Source organism: Vipera berus (genome assembly GCF_964194415.1).
Source record: "Vipera berus genome assembly, chromosome: 1".
Lineage (NCBI taxonomy): Eukaryota > Metazoa > Chordata > Lepidosauria > Squamata > Viperidae > Vipera > Vipera berus.
This window is the reverse complement of record NC_138202.1, coordinates 235,702,886-235,725,710: the sequence shown is the minus strand read 5'-3', so window position 1 is coordinate 235,725,710 and position 22,825 is coordinate 235,702,886. Positions and strand designations below refer to the sequence as shown.

The window sequence follows — 22,825 nt, the reverse complement described above, 5'->3', positions numbered from 1 at the left end:
GGGGACATGATAGCAGTGTTCCAATATCCCAGGGGCTACCACAAAGAAGAGGGAGTCAAGCTATTCTACAAAGCACCTGAAGGCAGGACAAGAAGCAACGGATGGAAACTAATCAAAGGAGAGAAGCAGCTGGAAATAAGAAGAAATTTCCTGACAGAACAATTAACCAGTGGAACAACCTGCCTCCAGAAGTTGTCTGAAATGGTATAGGATTTCCTGCCTGAGCAGGGGATTGGACAAGATGACTTCCAAGGACCCTTCCAACTTTATTATTATTATTATTATTATTATTATTATTATTATTATTATTATTATTATTATTGTTGTTGTTGTTGTTGTTGTTGTTGTTGTTGTTGTTGTTGTTGTTGTCAATGCTACCCTAGAGTTCTATCACCACTTTTAAAAAATGAATATGACTTCATTTTTATTCATTGATATTTATATTCAGGTCTAAATACACATACTTCATATTTCTGTAACTTTTTAAAGTATCCATTGGAAATATATAATGGGAATGAGAAAACTCTCCTCAAATTTAGCCCTGTGCTATTTTCCTTAGTTTTTATGAAGTATAACTGCGTCAAACTTTCCATTGCCCAACTTTTCATTTATTTTGGAATTACAAATGAAGAACATCAAGCAAGGATATTGGACAGCATTAAGCGAGAAAGGCTATATTCTGATAAAACATCTTTCTGTTCTGCAGAGTGAACAATTTAAACCTTTGAAGTATTTACCCGGCAATCACAATCCTGTGTTAGCTGTCAAGAGCTCATGAAATCTGGCTTAGTGGGGCATCAGGACTATCATTCAAAGAGTTAAATTAAAAGGGGCGTGTGTGTGTTCAACCCATGAATGAATTGCAGAAGAGTTTTCAAATAAGTTTATAACGTATTTTGTTCAGATGTGAGTAATATATCGGCTCCTGAATCCGGCGAATAAAGCTGTTTATCCCTCACCACACTGTGCTATCATTTATTTTCACATGAAGCATGCAATTATTTTTAATATTAGTCCGGGACACAACAGCGGCCAGCTATTATGTGGGGAATGGGTGAGTTTTTCTGTATCTCTGGACATGGTTGAAAGGGCCCTGTATTTTCTTATGACTTGGACCTACCGCCATCTAGCGGCTGTGGAAGCTCAGTGGTGCTGTTCACCAAAACTGGTGCTGAAAGATGCTCAGTTATTGTATGGCTGTAACGGGCTTCAGTAGATCGACATTTCCCTCTCGTTGCATTTGTGCGATTTGCAACTGACTCCTTTTACTGTTGTAGTGGTTTTTATTCTTGTTGTTGTAAACCCTAGACAGAGATGATTATACTTTGGTACGACTGTTGCTATTGTTTAAAAAATCCCAACAAATTTTCCCTCTCCAGGTCCTGGAGGAATTGCAAAAGTAGTTGGAATTATGGGTTAATCCCTAAGATTAAAAATGCTACTAACAAAAGTAGGAGTGTAGCAATCCTCTGTCACTTGCATCCAAATGTGAATTAATCTCTTACAGGCTTTATTTCAGAATCTATGGTGTTCTCCCCCCCCCCCCAGTTCCCAGTTCCCTATTTTTCCTCCTGTGTCTCCAACAATAGATTTTCTTTTATTGTTTTCCATATGTTTCTTTGCAGAATAATAATATAAGAATTGCTCTGTATTGAATTTTGCATTGTGAGAAAAATGTTAATGTAAAATTAATTTGGAGGTAGGCTTAGGGGAAAACTGTCATGTAGATAAGAGTAAATTAAATTATCAAGTATTTGGCCCAAATCCCACATATCAGAATTTATCACCAGAAATTGAAGGGAAAAATAAGAACGTGTCTTTATAGCTTCTCACAGGAAACTTAAATCCAGAAGAGGCTATTTCCAGTTCAGCTGTATTAATTACTGATTGAAACCTTCTTTTATATCGTGGCATTTTTCAAACAGCTTTGCACATTTATTCCACTCACAAACAATAATAGGTACAAATAAAACCTACATTTTAAAATCAGAGTGGATATGTAGAGTCCCACAATTATTTGGAGGTTTACTTATATTAAACCAGATTTAACAGAATAACAGAGTTGGAAGAGACTCTAGAGATCTTCTAGTCCAACCCCCTACTTGAGCAGGAGATCCTATACCAGGGGTAGGCAACCTTGGCTCTTTTATGATTCGTGGACTTCAACTCCCAGAATTCCTGAGCCAGCATGGCTCAGCTTGGAAACTCTCCCTTTCCCCTCAGCATGGCTGGCTCAGGAGTTCTGGGAGTTGAAGTCCACGAGTCATAAAAGAGCCAAGGTTGCCTACCCCTGCCCAATTCCATTCCAGACAATTGGCTGTCCAGTCTCTTCTTAAAAACCTTCAATGATTGGGGTGGGGGGTGGGGGAGTATTCAAGGTATACTGCCCACCCCCCAAACATACATTTTAAAAATGTTTTCTTTTGTTTGAACAGACTGCTATCTTTAAGAGGGGAAAGACTGAAATATAATTGTAAATATTAATTGAAGAATGTAAAGCCTTTTTTTCTTTATTGCAAATTCTCTCATTTTTCAGGCCTTTCTTATCGGTGGAATGCTTGTTTGCTATTTTCATAATCGTTCTCATTAAAAGCTCTATTAGAAACACTGCATTCTATCAAAAGCTAAAAGATTAATAATGAAATTCTGTGGCAGTCTTGTAAGGGTGTAGAGCCTTTGATTTAACATAAAAAAATGGGAGTACACAAGTTGTATATCAAACAGTAAACGTTCTAATGGATTGTTTGCAACCTTCCAAAAAGAATGAGATTTTTTTGGGCGGGGGGTGGGGAGGAGAGATTTGGAACTTAGTTGCAAAGGAATAGATGAATTCTATCTATTGAAATTTATTTAGTTAATTAATTAAATTTATATGCCACCTGTCTCATTGTTGAACAACTCCAGGGGGCTTACAACACCATGAAAATGGGAATACAGAATAAAACATTAAAACGAGAAATGCCACAAGAATAGGGTGATGCCATAAGAGCAGTTCTATACTGAGATACTCAGTGAGTAGACTTTTCTGTAAGGTAGAAAAGCAATGCTTAATGTTTTAAAACAGATCTCTTCTACTTATCAATCTTTTAAACTTGGTTGCAATTTTCTTCTCTGGTGACAATGTATAGGGGTGCAGCATTTTATACTTGAGTATACCTCACTGATGTCTTGGCAGCATTATATGCAATCAGCAATTTATTTTTGCTCAAGGACTTAGATAGTCTAGTGATGGGAAAGTGCTGAAGAACTACTGGATCCAGTTTTTAAAATGACTTTAGTTAAAATACTGAAATAACGTTTTACTTATTTCTCTACTTCTGAATAGTTTGCTTTTCTCTTCTAAGTAGCACCACTTATTTTTTATCATTATTTCCTTTGTAATATTATATACATAGTGAGCATACATAGAGATAATTTCAAGGAATAACTGGGGAGAATTTAGAGGATACCAAAAATATCAGGACTAGAATGAGGGTGTTTTTTGTAGTGTTTATTAAATACAGTAGACTGTTCTGTCTTTGTGGAAGCTTGCAGTTAATTAATGTTATTTCATCTGCCTTAGCTTATTTGTTATGAAATATTCTTTTTTTTATTGAAAAGTTTTAACATACAGTTTATCTTTAACAGTCCCCCCTCCCCCTCCCCTCTCCCTCCCTCCCTACCCCTCCCCCCCTCCCCCCCCCGACTTCCCAGAGCTAAATACAAGGTATAGAAAAAAAACCAATCATAAGCAACCATATACTAACAACCATAAACTCTAAAATCCATCACTCTCTAGCTTATACAGGATAATACAAATCTTAATAATATCAAATATATATAGAAAAGAAAAAAGAAAGGAAAAAAAGGAAATAAAAAAGGAAAAAACGAAGGAAGACTTATTCAAATGCTACATAAAACTTCTTAACCCTATATTTGTTCTGAATGTACTCAACCCATTTTCTCCACTCCATAATATAACGTTCTTGCGAGTGATCTTTCAAGTAAGCCGAAATCTTTGCCATCTCTGCCAGGTCGGAAACCTTTAAAGTCCATTCTTCTATAGTCGGCAGTTCCTCTTTCTTCCAATACTGGCCTATTAAAAGTCTTGCTGCCGTGATTAAATTCAACATCAACTTAGTGTCCACAACCGTAGCATCTGTAATTATTCCCAGCAAGAAGAGTTGCGGACAAAACTTTATCCTTTGATGAAAATCTTCTGCATATTCCACCAAATTTTTATCCAAAAAGCCTTAACCTTTTTACAAGTCCACCATACATGAAAATATGTTGCATCTTCATCACCACACCTCCAACATTTTGGTTGATAATTCGGATACATACTTGCCAGCTTTTTAGGATCTAAATGCCATCTATAAAACATTTTATAAAAGTTCTCTCTTAGATTTTGAGCTTGTGTAAATTTTACATTCCTCACCCAAATCTTTTCCCACATGTCCATTGTAATAACTTCTTGAATATTTTGGGCCCATTTTATCATACAATCCTTAACAAGTTCTGTTTCTGAGTCAATCTCTATCAATGCAAGATATATCCGTTTAATATGTGCTGGACCCTGATTTCTGATTTGCTTTATCAGATTTTCATCAGTCATTGTAAAACCATTTTTCTGATCTTCTTTCCACCTGGCCCGTAGCTGGGTATATTGAAACCAATTCTGAACAGTCTTCTCATCTCGCAAGAGACTATATGGTTTCAAACACCAGACATTTCTTTCCAAGTTTAGAATCTCCTTGTACGTAGTCACATCATGTTTGAAACCAGCATGTATATTTTCTATTGCGTGTTTTGGAATTGCCCACAATGGTATCTTGCAGTCTAGCTTATGTCTGTACTTCTTCCAAACTCTCAGCAATGCCTGTCTTAGAATATGCACTCTAAACACATTATCTACCTTCTTATCATACAACAAATATGCATGCCAACCAAACAACAAGTCGTGGCCCTCAAGATTTAATAATCTGTCTTGTGTCAAATTAATCCAATCACTTATACCTGCTAGCGCAGCAGCTTCATAATATAATTTAAGATTAGGCATTTTAAGACCACCTCTTTCACGAGTATCCTGCATAATCTTAAGTTTGACTCGTGGTCTTTTCCCTGCCCAAACAAATTTGTTGATACCTCTCTGCCATTCCTCCAGGTTAGAATCTTTCTTAAGAATCGGTATCATTTGAAATAAAAACAAAAATTTAGGCAGGACATTCATTTTCACTGCTGCAATTCTTCCCAGTAAAGACAATTGCAATTTTTCCCAACTCTCCATTTCTTTTTGAATTTTTCCCCATAATTTTTCATAATTATTTTTATATAATTTTGTATTAGAGGGCGACAAAAGCACCCCCAAATATTTGATCCTTTTGACAATCTCAAATCCAGTTAACCCTTCTAGAAGGGCCTTTTGCGATGCTGTCATGTTTTTGGCCAAGATTTTAGTTTTTTGTACATTCACTTTAAATCCAGAAACCTTCCCATATTGCATTATTATCTCCATCAGGTCCACAACAGAGCTCTCCGGCTGGGTCACTGTAACAACCAGATCATCTGCAAACGCTCTCAATCTATAATCCTGATCTCTAATCCGTATACCCTTAATTCTTTCCGAATTTCGTATTTTTACCAATAATATCTCCAATGTTAACACAAATAATAAAGGCGATAGCGGGCACCCTTGCCTTGTACCCTTCTCAATACTACATACTTCTGACAAACTATTGTTAACTATTATTCGAGCTGTTTGTTTTTGATATAATGCCCTGATTGGTTGCAAAAATTTATCCCCAAAGTTCATTTTATCTAAAACTTTCATCAAAAATTGCCAATTCAATTGATCAAAAGCTTTTTCAGCATCTAAGAAGATTAGCGCCGCAGGGATCTGGTTGTTCCTTTCCAAAAATTCCAACACATCAACTATATGCCTCACGTTATTTTTCATTTGCCTACCACTAATAAACCCAGTTTGATCCCCATGAATCACCCGTTGCAGAACCCTCATCAGTCTATTAGCCAGCACCTTAGCAAATATCTTGTAGTCTGTATTTAAGAGTGATATCGGTCTATAGTTTTTTACTTGAGTAGCATCTTGGTCTTCCTTCGGGATCAGAGAGATAAAAGCAGTTCTCCAAGATGGAGGCACCTTTCCCCCTCTCTGGATTGTCTGGAACAGTTGCTTTAACGGTTGAACCATCTCTAATTGTAAGTTTTTGTAGTAAGCCGCAGTCAAACCATCTGTACCTGGCGCTTTGTCGACCTTCAACTCCTTAATTGCTGTAAATATTTCTTCTTCTGTAATCAATTGATTAATCTCCTCTTTTTGTACTTGCGTAAGAACCGGGATGCTAGCATTCTCCAAATACTCATCAATATCTTTTTCATTAATCTTCTCCTTAGCATATAATTTAGAATAAAAATCCACAAAGGCTTCCTTAATAAAATCCTGTTGAAACACTACCTTCCCCTTATGTTCAATTTTGTCTATGTTAGAAGCCCTCTGCTTTTTCCTTAGTCTATAAGCCAGCCATCTACCTGGCTTATTAGCATTGCAAAAAGTATTATGCCTGGCAAACCTCAAGTTAGTTGCCACTTGATCAGCCATTAATTTATCAAATTGTCCTCTTAATAGCTTGATAGCCTCCTTAATCTTCACATCCAATGGATTCAAAATCAAGGCCTTCTCTTTTTCCTTAATTTCATTCTCCAATTCTTTCCTTCTAGCTTCCAAAGTACGTCTGTGTTTATTATTCATGTATATCAGCACCCCTCTCATATATGCCTTGCTAGCATCCCAAACCATGTCCATAGACGTATCCTTATTCATATTAATTTCAAAAAAATCCTTCATCCGTTGTTTACATTCTTCCACGTTTTTCTGATTTCTAAACAAGTTCTCATTTACGTGCCACGAGCGCCTATCTCTATTGTCCTTATTGATCTCTAACCATACTGGACTATGGTCAGAAATAGCTCTTGCACAGATCTTTACCTTCTTGATCCTAGAAAAAAAGTCATTAGTCAGCAAAATGAAGTCAATCCTAGAAAAAGATTGATGTCTATCAGAAAAAAAAGTATAATCCTTTTCATGCAGGTGTGTGTCACGCCAAATGTCTCGCAATTCCAAATCATCCTTCATTTCAAAAAAAGACTTAGGCAATCTGGCATGGCACGGAATACGCTTAAAAAAACCAGCCTTATCCATCTGTACGTCCAAAACGCCATTCCAATCCCCCATAAAAATAAACGATTTGTAATCCAATTGAGTAAGCTTTGTATGAAGTGAGCTAAAAAAGTCAGCCTGTTGTAGTTGTTGATTAGGAGCATACAGTCCAACTAAAAGCGTTTTTTTGCCTTCTAACAACAAATCTATCATTACGTATCTTCCATGTTTATCTGCTTCAATTAAGTCCACTGTTATAGCACTTTTAACATAAACAACCACTCCATTTTTCTTATTCATTGCAGAGGCAACAAATTGCGTACCCAATCTTGAATTCAATAAAAACTTTTGGTCCATAGCCCTAATATGCGTTTCTTGCAAACATATAACATCAGTCTTAAATTGTTTTAAATATTGAAAAACTTTCTTCCTCTTCTGAGGCGAATTTAGTCCATTAACATTCCAAGTTAAGAATTTAGTCGCCATTCTTGTCGCCCCGAAGCTTCTGGAGCACCTCTCCAATGGCCCTGTCTTCTTTGGGCCGCGCTCCTCCCACTGCCTCGCTGTAAGTACGCTTTGAAAGTTCCATAAACTTCTGCTGGTCTTGTTCTTTTATTTGTTTTGCTCTTTTTAAAGCAGCACGCGTCACCCTTAGCTCTCCAGCATCAGCCAACAAAGTTGTAAATTGATCCCTTCCAGCACCATCCTCCTCTGTCTGGCCATCTTCAGCCTCATGAGATTTTTCTTCACCAGATCCCTTTGCCGCTTCCAAAAGTGATAGTGGGGTTGCTTTTAAAACATTGTTGTAGAAATCACGCGCCTGTGCCACAGTAACCAGACGGTATCTTTTACCTTCATACATCGCCACCAGCCCAACTGGAATCTCCCATCTGAACCTTATATCACGTTGCTTAAGTTCCTGCACGATAAATGCAAAGTCCTTTCTTCTCCTTAAAATCTTTGGAGGGATTTCCTTTAGGACCAAAACTTCTTGGTCAGCAACCACTACTTTAGTGTCGTAGGCAGCTTGAATAACTTCATCTCTGATTTCTCTCTTTGTAAAGTAAACCACCACATCTCTAGGTAGCTTCCTCTGTCTGGCAATCCATGAGTTAACACGAAAAACTTTATCCATACATCCCTTTATTTCAGATGCTGGCTGACCCAATACTGCTTCCAGGGCTTCAGAAATCAGCTGCTTTAAATCTTCTTTAATATTTTCTTTTAAGCCTCTGATTCTAACAGCATACTGCATCTGGTGAAACTGAACAAGGCTTAACTCTCTGTCCATTTTGTCTCTTAAGTCTTCATTCTCCAATACCTTTACTTCTAGTACAGCATTTTTTTGAGTCAAATCTTCCACTTTTTCTTCCAGACCTTGCACACATTCAGCCACACTTTCCACTGTAGACAAAATGTCTACCCTCATCGCACTAAATTTCTCTTCCATCCTCTCTTCTATTCTCTCCTCCATTTTTGCCAATTTATCACCCAATGTTACTAAAATTACCTGGGCATGTTTTTCAAGGGCATCTTGTAAATCCTTCGATGTCAATGCAGCAGGAGGAAGCAAGGTTTGCAACGATGTCTGTTGCACCGGAGACGTTCCAGCACTCCGAAGAGTTTTTGAGGGAGGTTTAGCCGCCATCTTTTACTTTCACTTATGACGCACTTTCACTTTAAGTTTAAAAAGTCCATTAAGCTCGAGAGTAAAAATAAAGATCCTCTTCACCTTTTCCTCTTGTACCGCTCTGCCTGCTCCTTTTATTTCAGAGTCTTTCCTTTTGGCAGGGGTGGTCGTAAACGCCTGGCTCTGCTCCAAGAAATCCGGAGCAGAGACGCTGACCAGCTGGGAGCAACCCAGGCTACGGGGGAGTTCGATCCTTCAGCCGCCCAAGCTTTAAACTCAGGCGGCCCCGGAGAACTCGACCCCTACCTGGGGCCTCACCCCCTCCTCTTCTCCCGAGGAGGGGGCTTCAAATTCACCCGAACAGCTGATCGGCGCTGTTTCGGGTGAAATCTACACAGCTGAGCCGCGGGCAGCCCGAAAAGGCTGTCTCCGGCACTCCGCCGCCACCGGAAGTCCTGTTATGAAATATTCTAATACATAAAATAAAATATGTTACAAATGCTGCATTAGGAGCAGGCTAATAAATGCCAACATGTATATTCAGTATTTGTTGGCATTGGCAAGATTCATTTCGGAATAAATAATTTTTTGATTATTACTCACTGCTTCCAATTTGCATATCTCCAAGGAAACCTTGTAAACTAATAAAAAGCAGAAGTTTATCTTCTGCTTCATCCATTTTCCTTTCCCCCCAATAAATAAATAATCTTCTTATGGCTGGTATATTTTACAGCAAGGACTGGGCATAATATAAATTCATAGAGCCTGAAAGAGGTGACATACAGCTTTCCAGTCAAACTAAGGGCTTCTAAAACCGTTACTTCAGTATGTGAATCCAAGGTTTGGACTTCAGCCACGATACTTGAGGCAAAATGATTGAACGTTAATCTGGTATGCAGATTAATATTAGATTGACACTACCAATGCATAAGAGAGAGAAAAAAGTCCCACTATCATTCTGGCTTTCAATTGTCCAAAATTTGAAATGCATATGATCATCTGACACAATGCTATGCTGAAAGAGTCCTATGAAGAGATTCTTATGTACTCATGCATGGAGCTGTGAATTCTTCTTTGTTTATTCAATTGATTTATGGAAGTAAAGAAGGAGAAAAGAAAGTAGATATAGCATAGATGAGCAAGGAGGCGTTTATGTGTGCATAGGTATGTGTAGTGAAAAAAAAGTAACCACAATGTATATTTGGGTGCATATGTATGTATGTATATTTGTATAACAGGTATACAAGAGAATACATAAATAGATACAGACTGATATGGAGGCAATATCAAAGGAAGTAGCAGTGTGCAAAATGTTTAAAATTCCACATGTCTTAAAGTGAAACACCCTGGTTTGAATTCAGATCCCTTGTTTCAAGACCAAAACAGCTTGTGAAAGATTTTGAATTTGAAACATTTTGTGTCTATGTAGAAGAAAGCCCTTTTGCACTTTTGCATATAAGCTTATGTGCCTTTTGCAAGTCGATCACCATCAGCACTGAAATTAAAGGTTTCAAAGCTTGTCTGAAGTGTAATTTTATCTAGTGGTCCTGTTGATCTCTGTGCTTGGGATGAAGAGATGATCCAGACATCGTTACAATTGCCCCTAGACATTTCAATCAAACTGTAATGCTGACCAAACTATTTTGCATTCTGAGGAAGTGAAGTACCTGAAAGGTACTTTTAGGTCAATAGCCACAGATGGCTAGTTTGAAACTCACAGAAAACACAGCTAGAGTCTGAAATATCTTTGTAGTGATTACAGGAAAGAACTCTTATTACTTTGCTTCTGTAGCATGGTGTAATGATTAAGGTATTGAACCAGCTTTAAAACCACCACAAAAGTGCAACATGTGATTTGGAAATCACCTTTTTCCAGTCCAATGTGCTTCGCAGGCTTTTTTGTATCAAGGTGAAATGAAATGAATGGAGATCCCTGTGTAAGTCACTTGAGATCCTGAAGAACAGGCCAGGTATAAGCCTAATACATTAAGTAGTTAAAAAAAAATGACTAGCCAGCTATTCTGTTTATATGCAAGGAGCCCACTGGGATCAGGGGACCAGAATGAAGAACTTATAGACTCTAGCTAGGACCACTTTGTAGTGCATTTTGCAAATAAAATCAATTGCATCTGTGCTGAGTTGGATAGCACATTTTAAATAATATTTAAAAAGTATGGACCTAAGATGTTTTACATTTGTAGGAGCTGGGAGCACAAACAGGTTTTCTTTGAGAACTAATGTCTACCTACAGCACCTACATGCTCAATTCTTCCACATACAGTATTTTCTTACAAAAGTCTGCCAGAACAAGGTTGTGTTCAGAAATAAATGCTGTTTTGGAAACAATTAACCTGATTTCTCAGTTTGTGAGGACTTATATACTCAAGGGTGGATGACAGAGAATGAGGTGGCTGGATGGAGTCACTGAAGCAGTAGGCGTGAGCTTAAATGGACTCCAGAAGATGGTAGAGGACAGGAAGGCCTGGAGGAACGTTGTCCATGGGGTCGCGATGGGTTGGACATGACTTTGCAACTAACAACAACAACAATATACTCATGACTTACAGCATTTATAAAGACACCACAGAGAGAGAAAAAAATAACACGTGTATCAGACCTGGAGGAGAAATGGATTAAGGTTTTCTTTATAATAAAACTTGTTAATCATCTCAGATTTTGTACAAAACTACAAACCTAATGAGAGAGATCAGAGGGGCAATATTGCACATAGGGGTGGAGGATGAGATTTACTCACTGCTTTCAGCCCAATCATCTTATCACTGAAACTAACCTCAACACTTCACAGCCAGTCAAGATGAATTAATCACATGCTCCGGCAATGATTGGTGGCCCCTGACATGGTAGCAGAAAAGTTGTCCTCTTTTCTTAATGAATTAAAAATGTCTTGAAATGCTTTTTGAAGCTGAAAGAAAGAACAGAGGCACAAAGATGGAAGAAGCCAATTCCCCAAGTGAGAAATTCAGCACAGCAAAGGCTACCAAAGGAAAACAGGAGGGACAGAGATGTTCAGATAGTGAACAGTGTTGGAATGCAGACTTTGACTAAAGCAAATCTGAAGAATCTGGTACAGCCATAAAAAAATAAATCTGTTTTAATACTATAATATTTAATCCAAACTACAAGTTTATAAGGGAAAATAATACAGAACGTGGGATAACCTGATTTCAGTAATCTGATTAGCACCCTTAGATGGTAGTTTTGGATTCATCCATGATAGCACTGTTTTGTAATGGGTAAAAGGTCATGAGCTTCAGGCCTTGTCTTGATTTAGTTGTTCCATAGAGTAAGCTAATACTACTGAATCTCTCTCTGTCAGTAAAGTGGAATTATTGGTTCAGATTCAGATGAATCTGTTTGTTAGTGTTGTCTTTAGGTAGCAGCTTCTTGATTTTTTTCCTTCTCTTTCTCTGAAATGATAATCTACCCCTATGTTAAGTCAACTTAGTAAGCAGCCTATTTTATTTGTATTTTTTAAAATAGATCCTTGTATCCTAAAGGACTACCCGATCAATACTCCATTCTGACTACTTTCCGGATGACTGGGAATACAATTCAGAAATCCTGGAGCCTATGGCAAGTTCTAGATTCCTCTGGAAAAGAGCAAGTTGGACTGAAGCTTAATGGGCAAGCCAAATGTCTTGAATTCTCATATAAAGGAATTGATGGAAGTCTCCAGACAGTATCGTTTTTGGATTTACCTTATCTTTTTGATTCCATGTGGCATAAAGTTATGGTCGGTATAGAAAAGAATTCTGCCACACTTTATATTGACTGTGCTATGATACAAACTTTAGCCATAAAACCAAGGGGGAAGATCAATATTGATGGCTTTACCACATTGGGAAAACTGAAAAATAATCCTCAAATTTCAGTTCCGGTAAGTTGTAGACATTTCCCTTTATAGCAAAAGTGTTTTTTCCAATTTTTAAAGAAATTGTATATGGTAATAGAGGCTAACAGTATAATATGTTTCAAACGGAACATTAAGAAATAGTTCAATAGTTCTGACATTGTAAGGAAAGAGTATCACTTAATAAGGTATAAAGACTGAAACCTCAATACAACTGTCAACCAACCGTCCAGCCAGCAAAATCAATACTATGGTCTTGAGGTGCCATGAGAGACAAACTTTATTGAATACACATCTGGCACTGAAGAAGCAAAACCGACTCTAATTTTCCTGCACAAAAATCTGGTTAGTTAACAATAGCTTTTCATAACCCCCACTCACCATATGTTCACATTGCCCAATCACATCTCTTTGGTTTTTATGGGAATGGTTCACTTCGCTGTCAGACACCTGCTTTTGTAACCTTGGGTCTCACAGTCTGTGGATGGCTTCTTGAAACTCCTGTTTCTTTCCTAGGGTCTCTCCCCCCCTCCCCCCATTTCTATGGCAAGTTGAGTGGTGACAGAAGTCAGCAAACATCTTAGCAATTCAACCTTGACCATAACTAAATATCTGGACATTTGTTTTAAGTGAACTGCATAGCTATAGAAGGGAAACAGGTTGAAAACAGGAGATAATTAATAGAACAGATTAAAAAGGAAGGTGGATCCACTGACAATTTACATCTTAACTCATTGCAAGGTAACTAAAATCTGCAAAACTTTTGCAAATTTAACCATCGCTTTGAATTATATTATAGTTAAGCAGCTTATCAAAATTAATTATGCTGTCAGTTAAAATAAATGTGGCTCAGCTTATGGCTACAGGATTTATTTCTGGTATTGAAGAATATCATAAAAAGTCTGAATGGAAACTGTATCTTCCTGATATGGAAGATGCGATCCTCTTCCTATGAAGACTATGGTTCCAAACTCTAGACTATATATGCTTTTTATCTACGAGTAATATGAAGCATTTTAAAGAATAAAACTAGTACTTTATTTTGGATTATATCTTGCATTTGGCAAGAGATTGAGAACCTCTGGACATTGACCAGATTAAAGCAATGGATTCAACTGCAAAAAGATGCTTGTTGGTGTGAATATGTATTTATTTTCATAGATAGAATTAAAGAGCGAAGAACCTGCCATCTATGGTAGCAGAAAAGAGGGCATGTAATGCTTACACTTTGAGCAAAGGCAACACTTTGCTTTATTTCTAATAGCATAATAAAGCTTTATTCTAATGTCTATGGAGGTTTTCAGTCATCCAGGTCATGGTTGTCCCAAACATGCTTTTTCATGAGGAAACTGGACTTTCTGGTTTTTCTTTGGAGACATAGCACTTCTCATCTAAGAAGCTTCTTCAGCTCTGACAGGATGGTGGGTAATGGAAGGATTTATACTCCTTGCAGACAGCTGTTCATTTCCATTCTTTTAGAGAGTCATTGAGGCCACTTGGAGGTTTAGCTAGGTCCTCAAGGTCACCTGAGTGGTGCAAATGGGTGTGGAGCCTTCTTGGAATTGTTGAAAGAACTGTGTTGTAGACTGGAGATAGATGATGTCATATCCCTCCCCCTCTGTTGAGACAGGGCTGTTCAGTTTTGACATAGATGGCCTCTTTGACCCCTCTTTCAAAGATAAAGGTAAAGGTAAAGGTTCCCCCGCACATGTGTGCTAGTCGTTTCCAACTCTAGGGGCCGGTGCTCATCTCTGTTTCAAAGCTGAAGAGCCAGCGCTTGTCCAAGGACGTCTCCGTGGTCATGTGGCCGGCATGACTAGACGCCAAAGGTGCACGGAACGCTGTTACCTTCCCACTGTAGTGGTCCCTATTTTTCTACTTGCATTTTTACGTGCTTTCAAACTGCTAGGTTGGCAGAAGCTGGGATGAGTAATAGGCACTCACTCTGTTACGCGGCACTTGGGATTCGACCCGCCAAACTGCCGACCTTCTGATCAACAAGCTCAGCATCCTAACCCACTAAGCCACCGTGTCCCTTCCTTTCAAAGATAGCAAAGTCCATATTTTGGACAAAGAGGACCGCTAGACCCTTTCTCTTTTAAATGCAGATGGACTGCTGAACCTTATCCCAATGGGTTTGTTCTCCTATGTTGTGCCATGTGTTTATGAAGTGGTTATTTTGTTTCCCCAATGTACAGATCTGTACCTGTCTCACTGCACTGTATTGCATATATCAAGTTGTTCAGTTTGTGTCTGGATGTTTTATTCTTGGGGTGGACAAGCTTCTGCCTTAGTGTGCTTTTGGGTTTAAAGTGTGCACTTATTTTGTGTTGGCTGAAGATCTTCCTGAGCTTTATTCCAATGTTTTAAAACAGAGGTCCCCAACCTTTTGGCCACCAGGGACCGGTTCCATGGAGAGAAGTTTTTCCCTAGACTGGAGAGGGTATAGGGTTTGCATGCTGCTTGCATCCTGCAGATGGGGCTTCTCTGGTTTGCACGGACTGGTTTCTGGCATGCCGTGGACCAGTACCGGTCCACGGACTGGGGGTTGAGGACCCCTGATATAAAATAAAGGCATTAACAAACATATGGACAACCACTGCAGGCCACCTCTTACTTTAAAGAATGAAATAAAATTGACTTAAATAGGTTTAAGGTTTGAATATGACAGAGGTATGATTGTGTCCCAGTAAACAGTTGCCATAAATATGTCCATCCATGTATGTGTGGGGACATATGTCTAACTTAGTTATCGGAATATTTTATTTAGGTTAAGCCAGGTACTGCATGGTATGTATCAGGTTGTATTCATAACCCTACTACTAGTGTAGGGAAGGTACCCAACTTGGATTAAATGTTGCTAAGCACATTGATTTGTGCTTAGATTGTAAGCCGCCCTGAGTCTTCAGAGAAGGGCGGGATATAAATGGGATTAAAATAAATAAAAATAAATAAATAAATAAAAATCTAATTCTTATAAACCCTTTTGCAAAAATATCAATAGAAGAAAGCTTAATCATGCTTTAAAGCAGAGATCTTTATGGATTTAAAATAATAATGAATCTCATAGGCTGGTGAGGAATTTGGTGTAGTGGTCTCCTGGCCTAGAAACTCGGGGACTTTGAGATCCAGTCCTGCCTTAGCCACAAAAACTTCACAGAGTTGTTGTGGAGAAAATAGGAGGAGGAAGGAGTATTAGGTATGCTTGCTGCCTTAAGTTCCTTATAATGTAACAAAGGTAGTATTGTGTATCGGGTTCTGAAGCGTAGTGAAGACGCCAGGCAGATGAGTACAAATGAACAGTTGCTTTATTGGCAATCATATCTTACTGAGGGGTTAGGGTGTACATGCATTCTTATATACATTCTTATATACATTCTTATATGAGTCCTTCGGGAAAGGGCGGTATATAAATTCAATAAAATTCAAAATTCAAATATACCTTCATACAACCAATCAGATTGAACCCAACAATCCCGCCACTTTGGCTCCCGCCAGAACTGTTAGAGTTCAGTACAAGTGCAGGGGAACTGTTAGTTTCCAGTATACATGTGCATAGATGTTTCCCACACCTCAATACATAACAGGATTAGGATAAAATCTAATCATAAATCAATAAGTCAATAAATCAATAACTGCCCTGCTGTTTTATATCATGAGCTAATGTTGGTCCCAGCATATGGTTACTTCTTATCCCCCTTGCATTAGGCAGAGGATCACTGACTGCCTCTGCATGAAAGGGTTCATGTTTTCTCTTCTTAATCCAATTGAATGAATTTGCCCTAATGAATTTGTCAAATAGCCCATCACGATTTAGTCAGCAAACAGGTTGTCTTTGACTTATGACTATAGCTGATCCCAACATTTCCATTGCTAAGCAAGGCAGTTGCTAAGTGAGCTTTGCTCCATTTTGTAACTTTTTTTTGCCACAGCTGTTAAGAGAACCACTGCAGCTGTTAAGTGAATCTGGCTTCCCCCATTGACTTGGCTTATGAGAAGCCAGCTGGGAAGGTTACAAATGATGATGACATGACCCCGGGACAATGCAACTGTCATATATACATGCCAGTTGCCAAGTGCCCAAATTATGATCATGTGACCACGGGGATGCTGCAATGGTCGTAAGCAGTGGTGGGATTCAAATATGTGAACAACCGGTTCTCTGTGCAGATGCCGCTTCTGGAAGTCCATTCTGGGCCTGGGCAACAAAAAAATTAGCTACCGGTTCTGCCAAACTGGTGTGAACTGGTCGTACGTGTGAAAACTGGTTGTAAGCAGTGGTGGGATTCAGCTGGTTCGCACCATTTCGGCAGAACCCGTAGCTAATTTTTTGTTGCCCAGGCCCAGAATGGACTTCCGGAAGCGGCATCCACACAGAGAACCGGTTGTTTACATATTTGAATCCCACCACTGGTTGTAAGTCTCTTTTTTCAGTGCGGTTATAACTTTCAATCGTCACTAAACAAAGGCCTGTAAGTCAGGGATTGCCTGTATTGTATTCATCAAGCTAAGAAAGCGGACTCTGCCTTGCAGTTTCCTGCCTTTTAGGTGTTACTGTAAATATATTCAAAAGGAAGTCGGAAGATGTGAGCCTCTTCCGTGCAAGCAGACTTGTCCCATGCCGCATAAAATTGTAAGAGGAAGGTGCTAACTCATAGTAAAGGGGTGTAGATTCCCCTCTTCATTCTTTTCCATTCGTGCATTGACAGGAGGAGAAGATGAAGAATAAGTTAATTACAATCTTCAAGACTAATCTGTGTTAAATTAGTTACTACATCCTATAATTGGAAACTTGCAAATTAGGCATGGGAGGCAAAGATGTGTCTATACGTGATTGCTTTCTTTTCTGAAGACACCTGAAAACAAGGAGAATTTTCAAATATATTTAATGATATTAAAACACAACTGGTTGAAAGCAGCACTCCAATTGTAAATGTGCATCCACGAATAAAGTCCTTTTTGGCGTCAGGAACAGTTCCAAATGATTGAAAATCTGGTTAATCTGCGGGTAATGTGCAATGAGAATGTAGAAGGAATGTAATAGACTATTTCCCGAGTATCTAAAATTCCAGAATCTGGGGAAAAATGAAAGCAAAATCACTGACAATTATTCTATGAAACATTAAAAAAACACAAAGAATGAAACTGTAAATGCTTCAGAGAAAAGCAACTTTCATATTATCTTTTTTGACATTCTATCCCAGGGGTCTTCAAACTTGGCCCTTTTATGACTTGTGGACTTCAATTCCCAGAATTCCTCAGCCAGCGTTTCAATTTTTAATTTATAAATGGAATTATCAGATCGTTTTTGGGTTATCTTTGCCTCCCAGCCTCGATTTCCTATTTGTGAATGGTGTCATTGACTAACTATATCACAAAACTGTGAGGATCGAAGTGAGGAAGTCATGCAACTCTCAGTCTTCAGACTTAAGGAAAGGATACCATCAAAGCAATAATTACCAGCCTTAGAGTGGTTCTGTTGCTGAATGACGATGATCAATAATCCAGTATCAGTTTTATAAAATTCTCTTTCTCTTACTGCCTCCCTTTTGCTCTCTTCTCAGTTTGAGATCCAGTGGCTGATGATTCATTGTGACCCTCGGCGTCCTCAAAGGGAAACATGCAGCGAACTCACCATCAGGAGCTCGGTAATCTTAAGGGCAAAGCTTGCTTTTCAACTTTGGAATACAGGCAGTCCTCGACTTACGACCATAATTGAGCCCAAAATTTCTGTGGTTAAGTGAGGCATTTGTTAAGTGAGTTTTGCCCCATTTCACAACTTTTCTTGCCACAGTTGTTAAGTGAACCCCTGCAGTTGTTACGTTAGTAACACAACTGTTAAGTGAATCTGGCTTCCCCACTGACTCGGCTTGTCAGAAAGTCACAAAAGGTGATCACAGGACCTTGGCAAACAGTAAAGGTCATAAATGTGAACCAGTTGCCAAGCATCTGAATTTCTGATCATGGGGATGCTGCAAAGGTGGTAACTGTGAAAAACGGTCATAAGTCAGATTTTTCAGTGCCGTCGTAACTTTGAACGGTCACTAAACAAACTGTTGTAAGTCGAGGAATACCTGTATTCAGAATGCCATAATATAGTTCCCTTTTATAGCAAAGCTTTAAAAAAGACATAATTCAGGATGGGAAGTTGTCTCTCCTTGTCCGATGAAGCCCTTTGCAGCACAGTTCAAGACAAACGCTAGGCAGAAAGTGCTCAGTGCTAAAAGTAGGACAAAGGGTTAAAAACCTGGAGTCATTCAATCCCTCCTTTCTAGACATCAGATTTCCTCCAGTCTAGCTACTCTCCTCCAACACTCATCCGCACAACAGCTGTGCTTTTTGCTGGTTGTGCCAATTTGGAGGAAATTGGAGGGGTTCCGTAACCTTAAAAATCCATCTGTGGCCATTGAAGAAGTAACCATGGCTACCTCGGGCTCCTGCACAAAGTTCATGTGGATTTTTCTGCAAGTCATTTGCCTTTGTCTAGCACAAGTAAGTTGTGCCTAACTTTTTTTTGGTGTTATTTTTTCCAGATAAGTCAGACAATCATAAAGGTAAGTCTTAAAACTAGAAGGATTCTTACTCAGAGGAAGCCTGTAAAAAGTTTCAATAAACTCCTTGCTCTTTGATTCTATTTTGGATTGTCAAACAATTAAAACAGCGTGTATATTTCTAGCGATGCTGCTATGTTGGAGAAGGCATGGGATCTATTATGCCCAGCTGGAGAGCTTCATACTAGGGGAAGTCAGAAGCCACTGTAAAATATACTGCTTGACATATCATGGTTTGAACCTCCACTGAGTTATTTTTCCTGGTTGGTGAGGCTTCACGGGGACCCTATGTGCCATTCAGAGTAATCTAACTAAGGTCAACAAGTATGATTAGGTTGGGGTCCATTCTACCAGTTTTGATGCTTCCCTCCCCCCAGATATATTTGGTACCCTTCTGCCTTAAACCAGAATTTTTAGTCCAAGGAAACTCATTTGTTTTTATTCAGCGCAATCCACAAAGGATTAAGTTAGGTGGGTTAATTATCACTTCAGTTCCCTAAGTAATCTTTTTTATAATTACAAACAGGATAATAAAAGGGATCATTTCCTCCACATTTATGTGTAACCTGGGCTTCCAACTGATCTTAGTGATTGTGAATATAGAGCCAAAATTGATTTTTTAAAAAATTAATTACCTTATAGTGATATACACAGGTAATAGAATAGAGCTGGAAGGGACCTTGGAGGTCTTCTAGTCCAACCCCCTGCTCAAGCAGGAGAACCTATACCATCTCAGACAAGTGACTTTCTAGCCTCTTTTTAAAAATCTCCAGTGATGGAGCACCCACGATTTCTGGGGGCAAGCTATTCCACTGGTTAATTGACCTCACTGCCAGGAAGTTTCTCCTTAATTCCAGTTTGATTGTCTCTTTGATCAGTTTCCAACCATTGTTTCTTGTCCTTCCCTCTGGTGCTCTGGTGAACAATGTGTGGCAGCCCCTCAGATACTGGAACACTGCTATCATGTCTCTCCTAGTTCTTCTTTTCTTTAGACTAGCCAAACCCAAGTCCTGCAGCTGTTCTTTGTATGTTTGTCTCCAGGCCTTTGATCATCTTAGTTGCTCTTCTCTGAATTTATTCCAAACTCAACATCTTTTTTGTGATATGGTGACCAAAATTGGCTGTGGTATTCCATGTGTGGTCTTACTAGGCTTTATAAAGCGGTACTAGTACTTTGCGTGATCTTAATTCTATGCCTCTGTTTATACAACCCAGGATTTTGTTAGCTTTTTTGGCTGCTGCTGCACACTGCTGGCTCATGGTTAAGTGATCGTTCACTAGGACTCCAAGGTCCCTCTCACAGTTACAGTTTTTAAGCCAGGTCTTGCCCAATCTGTACTTGTACCTTTGATTTTTTTCCGGCCTAAATGTAAAACTTTGCTTTTCTTCACATTGAAACTCATTTTGTTGGATAGGGCCCATTGTTTAAGATCTTGGTTCCTGAGTTTGTCTTCTGGGGTGTTGGCTACTCCTGCCAGTTCGGTGATATTTGCAAATTTGATGAGTTCCCCTTCAAATCCCTCGTCTAAGTCATTGAGGAAGATATTGAAGAGTACTGGGCCTAGGATGGAACCTTGTGGCACCACACTGCTTACTTCTCTCCATGTGGATGTACAGCCATTGAGGACTACTCGTTGAGTACGGTTTGCCAGCCAGCTACAGATTCATGTGGTGGTGATGTTCTCTATTCCACCTTTTTCTAGCTTACCAAGGAGTAGGTTGTGGTCTACTTTATCAAATGCCTTACTGAAGTCTAAGTAGACTACTTCCACAGTATTTCGCTGGTCTATTAGTTTAGTCACTTTGTTGAAGAATGTTTGGCATGATTTGTTTTTAACAAACCCGTGCTGGCTACTAGTCATAACTTTGTTTGCTTCTAATTGTTCACAGATCAGTTTTTTGATTATCTTTTCTAGGATCTTTCCAGGTATTGATGTTAAACTGATTGCTCTGTAGTTTCTTGGATCCATTTTTTCCCTTTCTTAAAGATGGGAACCACATCAGCCCTTTTCCAATCCTCAGGTACTTCCCCTGTGCTCCAGGATTTTTGAAAGATGTGGTGTAATGGTTCTGAGAAAACATCTGCCAACTCCTTCAGAACCCTGGGATGTAATCTGTCAGGCCCCAGTGATTTATATTCATCAAGGTTGGATAGGTGTTCTCTTACCATTTTCTTGCTTATTTTAATTTTTGTTTCTAATTTGTCTTTTGCAGTGGTTTTTTTGGTATGTTGGGCTATGGTTTCTTTTTGTGGGAAGACTGATGTAAAGTATGAGTTAAGCACCTCTGTTTTCTCCCTGTTGCCTGTTATTTCCTTGCCATCTTCTGTCTTTAGTGGACCTACAGTTTCCTTGACTTTTTTCTTGTTGTTAATAGTACCAAGATAAGTAAATGGAAGAAAATTGAATGCAGAATAGGGGACTTTGCTGTGGAAAATACAGAACAGGAAAATTTCTTTTCTGTGAATATCACTCAGCTCACTTATTTGAGGATCCTGAAAAGATGATATGTTTCCTAATAACAGTCATTCACTGTTTTGTGAAAGAATTCTCTAGTGACTGACACACAGTAAAGCAGAATTGCATTTATATATGCTTTCTTTTATGAGCTTACATTAAAAATAGATGAAAAGCTCTCATTTTTTGACCGTCTTCAAAGAATGACAGAAAACCAGCTGAGAGTTTACTTAAAAATATTAATGTGTAATAATGCATTTCTCCAAAATGACATGTTAAATCTTTTGAAGCACAGTGAGCAAATCCAACAGATTTGTCATGACTTTTATTTGTATAGACTCAAGCTAGCTTTGCTAGACATTAGAAAAAAAATCTGCCTATGTTTTTTTACAAAGTAAATGAATGTGTACTATGCAGCCTTATGGCTGATTGTGACATGAAGCAACTTACTTTGCAAACAATAATGACTCTTCTGCATAATGTCTGAATTAAAAATAGTTTTTAAACTACTGGTTGTGAGAACTCTGGCTAAAGCTGGAATTGTCACATTCTGAAATTTATAGGAAAACTGCTTTTCCTCTCAGTCATTTAACTTCTCTATGAAAAGTGTGAGGTACAAAAAAGGGCCTGTTAGAAAATCACAGAGCATCCACTGTGAAGTCAGAATTTCATCACCAAAAGAAAACAATGTGTCTTATAGGCCTTGAATTCCCTCCCCTAAATTATTTTTGAAAATGAATGGTTTGGAATTTTCCAAGCCTCTTGGGACTTACAAAAATAGAAATTGATAGATAGACAGACAGATAGATAGATAGATAGATAGATAGATAGATAGATAGATAGATAGATAGATAGATAAAAGATAAGGTTTTATTAAGGGCTATGATATGTATATATAATTAATCTCTTATTTATGTATATGTCTCAGAAGATAAGTCTCGACATACAGTAATGGCAATTTCGCTTAAACTCATTGGTGCAGTTACCATTTTATTTTCCCATTTTACAAGGGAGTGAAGTCAATGGGGTACAATTTTAATTCACAGGACATTATTTTATTCCATTTTATCACAGGGCCAGTCATTGTGAGAAGACATCTTTTCCTGTGTAGAATGAAATGAAAATATAAAGCATAATAATCCCTTCCTTTTCATTCTCAGTTAT

The 22,825-nt window shown here is 38.5% G+C and overlaps 1 protein-coding gene across 1 annotated transcript in view; it reads left to right on the top strand.

Moving 5' to 3' along the window:
* Window positions 1-22,825, top strand: part of COL9A1 (collagen type IX alpha 1 chain) — a gene marked incomplete at its 3' end in the record, with an annotated part of 92,937 nt that overhangs the window by 4,171 nt on the left and 65,941 nt on the right. The window contains exons 5-7 of the mRNA XM_081314266.1: window positions 12,285-12,681; window positions 18,219-18,302; window positions 19,188-19,208. Coding sequence (XP_081170392.1) covers window positions 12,285-12,681; window positions 18,219-18,302; window positions 19,188-19,208 — 502 coding nt within the window. The remainder of the gene's footprint in view (window positions 1-12,284; window positions 12,682-18,218; window positions 18,303-19,187; window positions 19,209-22,825) is intronic.